This window comes from Salvelinus sp. IW2-2015, unplaced genomic scaffold (genome assembly GCF_002910315.2).
Source record: "Salvelinus sp. IW2-2015 unplaced genomic scaffold, ASM291031v2 Un_scaffold4659, whole genome shotgun sequence".
Taxonomy (NCBI): Eukaryota; Metazoa; Chordata; class Actinopteri; order Salmoniformes; family Salmonidae; genus Salvelinus; species Salvelinus sp. IW2-2015.
This window is the reverse complement of record NW_019945928.1, coordinates 29,916-37,292: the sequence shown is the minus strand read 5'-3', so window position 1 is coordinate 37,292 and position 7,377 is coordinate 29,916. Positions and strand designations below refer to the sequence as shown.

At 41.5% G+C, this 7,377-nt stretch overlaps 1 protein-coding gene across 1 annotated transcript in view; it reads right to left on the bottom strand.

Moving 5' to 3' along the window:
* Nucleotides 1–3,031: 3,031 nt before the first annotated feature.
* LOC112077531 (filamin-A-like) overlaps nucleotides 3,032–7,377 on the bottom strand; it is a 24,654-nt gene continuing 20,308 nt past the window's right edge. Inside the window, exon 8 of the mRNA XM_024144030.2 lies at nucleotides 3,032–3,171. Coding sequence (XP_023999798.2) covers nucleotides 3,032–3,171 — 140 coding nt within the window. The remainder of the gene's footprint in view (nucleotides 3,172–7,377) is intronic.

Here is a 7,377-nt window from a genome sequence, read left to right as displayed (position 1 = left end):
GGTCTGAGTCTGTACATCGAGGCCAGTAAGGTGGACTTAACACTGAGGACAGAGGACGGGACTGTAAGGTCAGCTACTGCGCTACTGAACCAAGGAAACTAAATATCAACTCAGTTCGCCGACAGCAGTACAGGTAATTATAATAATATAGTAATAATAAGTCGTGCCTGTCGATTTTTTGATAATTAATAATTGTGGTATCTGAAAATTTAAATAGTGTGTGTGTATATGTGTGTGTGTGGTGTGTGCGCCTCGTAGGTAAGTGGTTCAGGGTGAAGGTGACCGGAGAAGGGAGGATGAGGAGAGTATCACCAGAAAGAGAGAGCAGCTGTTCTGCTAACGTGGGCAGCCAGTGGTGACTCAGCCTCAGATACCAGTACCCTCTCTATCCATCCAGGGACGATGCTGATCAGATCGTAGACTGCCTCAAGATCCCAGGTCATGGGAATACAATTTAGCTGGATAGCGACAATAGTGCATGTTGGATAATTCTCCGGTATCATCGCTTAATGATGGTGATGACAGGCTCTGCATATGATGAGATGAAGAGTCTGTTAATGATGGGATGACAGAGGCTCTGCTTTAACTGATGGGAATGACAGAGCTCTTGCTTAATGATGGGATGACAGAGCCCTGCTTAATGATGGGATGACAGCAGCTTGCTTAATGATGGGATGACGAGCTCTGCTTAATGATGGGACTGACAAGAGCTCTGCTTAATGATGGTGACAGAGCTCTGCTTAATGATGGGATGACAGAGCTCTGCTTAATGATGGAATGAAGAGCTCTTGCTTAAAGATGGGATGACAGAGCTCTGCTTAAATGGATGGGATCCAGAGTCTGCTTAAAAGATGGGGATGACAGGCTCTGTTTAATGATGGGATGACAGAGTCTAATTTATTATGGGGTGAAGAGTCTGCTTAATGACACAAAGAAATACAGTAGGACAGAATTTGGAGATGAACAGAGTACAATCTTCTGGACTGAATGTATTAAAAACAGAAATAAACAAATGAAACTTTTACCATTACAAATGGACATAGAGGAAGGAAAAACTGACGCCGGATATAATTGGGGATGCTTTAACAACAGTGTCAAAGAAGGGCCAGATGTTTCAGAATGGTGTGTCTGCGTAGAGGGGGATCAGGGAATCACCGAGTATACATCGTTGATTATTAACAGAGAAAGAGTCGGCCCCCCGGAAAAAAAAAAGAATTGGGAACCCTGTAGTACCATATACTGCCGAGGACGCGGACAACAGCCTCACATTTTACACACTGAACTCTGTTGCGGTAGTTGGTGATCAGGCGAGGCGTCATTTGAGAACCAAGGCTATTGGAGTCGCCGATAAGAATACGGTGATTGACGAGTCGAAGCCTTGGCAGGTCGATGAAGACGGCTGCACAGTACTGTCTTTTATCGATGGCGGTTATGATACTGTTTAGTACCTTGAGCGTGGCTGAGTGCACCGTGACAGCTCGGAAACCAAGATGCACAGCGGAGAAGGTACGTGTGGGATTCGAAATGGTCAGTGATCTGTTTTTCACTTGGCTTTTAAAACCTTTGGAAAGGCAGGGCAGGATGGATATAGGTCTGTAACAGTTTGGGTTAGAGTGTCACCCCTTTGAAGCGGGGGATGACCGGGCAGTTTTCCAATCTGTAAAGAGAGGTTGAACAGGACGGAAATAGGGGTTGCAACAATGGCGGCGGATAATTTTAGGAGGGGTGTATGATTCTATTTCAGACATGAATATGGGGGTGTAATGAGATCCAATGGGCTGGACGATCTCTTCTTAAAATCTTAAGACTAACAAACGTGGAAATCAATCCACCATCATTAACAAGCTGGAAAATATATATATATACTTATTTCAATATTGAAATAGTTATGGGTGACGATTTAAAAACAAATTGGTACAATGTTAAGGCAAGTGGCTGGGATGGAGGTGTGACAGGTATAGGGCTGGAGGTGTGCTAGGGGATGGAGGTGTGACCAGGTACTAGGGATGGAAGGTGCTGATAGGTTAGGGATGGAGGTGTGATGCAGGTACTCAGGGATGGACGGTGTTGACCGGGGTTACTAGGGATGGAGGTTTGTTGACCACGGTCTAGGGATGGAGGTGTGGCCAGGGTAGTTAGGGAGTCGGAGGTCTGACCAGGCTACTAGGATGGAGGCTGTGGCAATAGTATAGGGCATGGAGGTGCTTTGTGAACCAGGTAGGACAACACCTCTAAGGGATGGGTGTGGCGCGGACCAGGTATACTTTAGGGAATGAGGTTGGGTGGCAGGCAAATAGAGGGATTGTGGCCGTTGGGGGGGGGAGGGAAGGTGTGACTTAGTGGATGAGGTGTGACAGGCATAGGGATGGGGTGTGACCAGGTTTTCGTGTTGTGTTCCACTGGGCAGCGGTGTCGTTCTCTTGGTTAATCATTCGAGATATTATCGTATATGATTGTGTGTGCAAGACGGTGATGCAAGGAACAGCCACGTGGGAAGTGGCTGCGTGGGTGACAGCCCATCACGGGCACATGGTAGGGCGACTGGGGTCGGACGGTAATGGGAGGGATGTCTCTATGATCCCGTTTGAGAAAGTGTGGTTTCTGTGCACAGAAGCGAACTGGCATGGGGGGGTATCCTGGGTGACTCATGGATCCATGTAGGGTTCTGGGTCAGAGGGAAAAAGACGGGTTTTATCTGATGTAGTTTGTGTAGAAGGTATTTTGGGTTGCTGTCATGGATCCAGAAAAACCGACAGAAGCTGGGTCGCTGCCTGGAGGGTAGATAGATCTCGAAATGGTAGGGCAGTGGGGTCGGGTGAACTGGAAAGAGGGGATGTTTAGTCTTTACTGGTTCGTTTCCAAGGCGATATTTAAGGATTGTTACCAGAACCGCAAAGCTCGGAGTTGGAGGGTGTTGGCCCGCAATTGCTTGGGTGAACATCATGTAGGATTGGGTGGACGGAAAAAGATGGGCTGTCTGTATCTGGTTCTTTTCCGAATATTGGTTGGTGCATACAGAATGAGCACGTGGTCAGACGGGTGGGCTTGGATCTCGCAGGAGGGGCCGCGGTGGAGCTTTCAATTTGGAAATTCCATAGCCTACACACAGACACACAGTGTTAATGTCCACCTTACTGGGGCCCTCGATGGACAGACTCAGACCTCCATAGCCTACACACAGACACAGATACACACTTCTCTAGGATAGGGGGCAGCAAATTCACTATTGGATAAATAGCATGCCCAATTTCAACTTCCTTCTACTCATCCCCAGAATGTAAGATATGCATATTATTAGTAGATTTGGATAGAAAACACTCTGAAGTTTCTAAAACCGTTTGAATCATGTCTGTAAGTATAACAGAACTTATGTAGCAGGCAAAACCCKGAGGACTAACCATTATTTTTTWTWTWRTTTTTCAAGTCACTGTCTGTTCAATGAGTTTTCATTGGAATACTGGATTTCTAATCACCCTGTTTGCAGTTCCTACCGCTTCCACTGGATGTCACTACTCTTTGGAAATAGGTTGAGGTTATTCCTTTGTGCAATGAAGAAGTGAGGCCACCTGGAAACAGTGTAACGTCATGTGTACTGTTTGAGAGTTGCGCAAGACTAGAAAAGTAGCGTTAGTTTGTTGATCTCCTGTATTGAAAACAGATAGACCCGTCTTCAATTTGATCGATTATTAACGTTTACAAATACCTTAAGTTGTATTACAAAAGTACTTTGAAACGTTTTGGCAAAGTTTAGAGGTAATTTTAGAGATATTTTGTAGTGACTTTGCGCAAATTGGAAGCTGTTTTTTTCTGGACCGCGCCAAATAAATGGACATTTTGGATATATATGGACGGAATTAATCGAACAAAAGGACCATTTGTGATGTTTATGGGACATATTGGAGTGCCAACAAAAGAAGCTCGTCAAAGGTAAGGCATGATTTATATTTTATTTCTGCGTTTCTGCGTTTTGCAGTGTTGAAATATGCTACTCTCTTTGTTTACTGTTGTGCTATCATCAGATAATAGCATCTTATGCTTTCGCCGAAAAGCCTTTTTGAAATCTGACATGGTGGCTGGATTCACAACGAGTGTAGCTTTAATTTGGTATCTTACATGTGTGATTTAATGAAAGTTTGATTTTATATCATTTTTTTGAATTTGGCGCTCTACATTTTCCCTGGCTATTGGCCAAGTGGGACGGTAGCGTCCCACATATCCTAGAGAAGTTTTAATGTCCACCTTACTGGGGCCCTCGATGGACAGACTCAGACCCCCATAGACTAAAGCAAATCACATCAAACTTCATCTAAAATGAAAGTCAAAATCTCAACACACTTCAAGATAAGATAAAATAATATAAGATTAAAATATAATCTTTATTAATCCCAAATTTGATTGCATCAGCCAATACATACAGTGTTAACAGTAATACAATCAAATGAATAAATCATGAAACAAAAGACAAATTAAGTATGAAATAATTAAAGTAGCAACGATTGTCAAAATTGTTAAAAGGTTAATAGAATTCTGTAAAATGCAACAGCTGAACAATGGATGAAGATATTCCAAACTTTTATTTTTTATTTATTTGATTTATTATCCAGTAGATATTGACTGAATTTTAGCACATAAAACATTGTACTGGCACTGACAAATATTTAAATGTTCAAGCGTTTTTGTGGGATTGTAGGTATTCTATTCTACTTAGATTTTTCTTATAATGCATATATATTGAGTATACCAAACATTAGGAACACCTTCCTGATATTGAGTTGGTATTACTGTTGGAGAGCTCTTTGTCTACACCCATTCAGCATTAGGAACACCTTCCTGATATTGAGTTGGTACTACTATTGGAGAGCCCTTTGTCTACACCCATTCAGCATTGTTCACACCCTCTTAAGCCTTAGCCCCACCCATCTCTTTAAGGGTTCATCCGAGCGTTCTGTACTAACTTGCTACTTGCTACTTCCAGACATCTAAAAGAGAGAGAACAGCTCACTGAACATTACTCGCCCTAGCAGAGCTGGTTAGTCTGTTACAGTATGTTTTCTAGAGTGTTGGTGACTGCAACTGTGCTGTTAGATTGTCAGTTCGTTAATTCAGAGCGTTTCCCGTTCAGAGCGTTTCGCGTTCAGAGCGCACACTGGACGCTCTGGCCAATGAGTAGGGTGGTTCCGAAAGCTCTGACCTKACAACGACAGTCAAGCACCCTGACTGGCTAACATTGGCTAGCTACTTCCAGACACATAATGAGAAAACACCCCACTCTGACTATTTTCCTCATCCTAGTAGAGCTGGTCAGGCAGTTTTCATGTTATCAAGAGTGTTGGTGACTGTAACTGTGCTGCTGGCAACAATTGAATTACGCTTTGTTGCCAATGTTTACTGACACCGAAAATATTGAACAGGTGTTGAGCGTTCAAAAATGCATCAGTTATTCTGTGCTCTGGCACACTAAGACAGGAGTATTTTGTTAAGAAATGTAGCTAGATAGCTAGCTAGATAAACAATGAATCCCAACGCATGAATACGTTAATTAGCGAGCCAGCCAGCTAACGTTAGCAGGCTAGCTAACAGTACATCTAACTTGAAATGAAAATCTTTTCAAATTCATATGGATCTTTTGTTAAGACATGTAGCTTAGATAGCTAGCTAGATAAACAATGAATCCCAACGCATGACATCACGTTAATTAGCGAGCCAGCCAGCTACAGTTAGCTAGCTAGCTAACAGTACCTAACTTGAAATGAAAATACTTTGTCAAAATTATGGAGTCTTTTGTTAAGACACGTAGCTAGATCTAGATAATAACAATGAATCCACAGCATGACATAACGTTTAATTAGCGAGCCAGCCAGCTAACGTTAGCTAGCTAGCATAACAGTTAGCACTAACTTGAATGAAAATACTTGTCAAAATTATAGGAGTTTTGTTAAGGACATGTAGCTAAGCTAGCTAACAGTACACTAACATTGTTTTGGTTAAGAACTGAGCTAGCTAGGCAGAGTACACAACTGGACACGTATCTACTCTATGATGTTCTACCCCTGCCTGAATCTGCAAGTAGCTAACCAAACAGGTTCTATGGCTATAACTAGTCAAGCATATATTGAGATACGAAGAGTAAGATAATACACATAATATGTAACTCTACAACTAAGCAGCTAATTAGCTAGCTAAGTACAATTGAAATTAAACCACTTTCTGTCAAAATTAGAACTGTGTAATATCTGAAAATGTAGCTAGACTATCTTACTAGTATACATCATGGTTTGACGCATCTCCTGTCTGATGCCATGCACGATGTAATTCAGACTGGATTTTCTCCATCTCCTTAGCTATCYTACTCGAATTCCACTTATTTCAAAACTTAGTSCTCCAGAAAGTGGAGAGCATACACATAACGTTAACTAGCGAGCCAGCCAGCTAACGTTAGCTAGCTAACAGTAGACTTTATCTTGACATTAGGTTTATGCAGTTTTACAACACGATACATWWAAAAAAGCCGCGTTTGACACGATTACCTAGACATACTGACCAGCTCCAATAGACAGACCGTGCTATATGGCAGACCAATCCAAACTCATCTCTCGGCATGTTCAGCCCACACATTATCTCAACCAATCGTGGCTAGCGGGAAGGTTGCTCACTTTTTCTGTGGCTAAACCAACTAGGCTCGGAATTTAACCATTGTATTCGTATTTARAGATGGCATACAAGTTTGATATTAAGGTGAAAGTTCACATGTTCGAGAAGGCATTTCTGCCAAAGAACGCATTTTGATTTWWWAAAAAATGTACGTTCAAACAGCTCTCCTGTAAAGTTGTGAATTGCGACATACGGGTCACATATTTCCTACATGATAGTGTTGCTTTGTTGATATTGTGTCCTTTCTAGTCATCCTGTGAACCCCGTTCATTGCTGCTCGCAGCTATATTTACTCATTACTGTTGGGGTCAAGTTCTCTTGTATAAAGTGTATCAAGAGTATCAAGAGAAGGATACCCAGACAATTTCAAATCAACATGTAAAATTTCAACACTTTTCAATCAAAAAATCTAAAGTTAAAAATGTTTCTCATTTGTTGTGATTGTTAGTTTAAATGTTTCTTTCTCTTGTTAGTGATGTTAGTTTAATGTTTTCTTTGTTGTGGATGTTAGTTAAATGTTCTCTTTGTTTGTGATGTTAGTTAAAATGTTTCTCTTTGTTGTGATGTTTAGTTAAATGTTTTCTCTTTGTTGTGATTTAGTTAAATGTTTCTCTTTGTTGTGAATGTAGTTAAATGTTTCTGCTTTGTTGTGATTGTTAAGTTAAATGTTTCTCTTTGTTGTGATGTTAGTTAAATGTTTTCTCTTTGTGTGATGTTAAGTTAAAT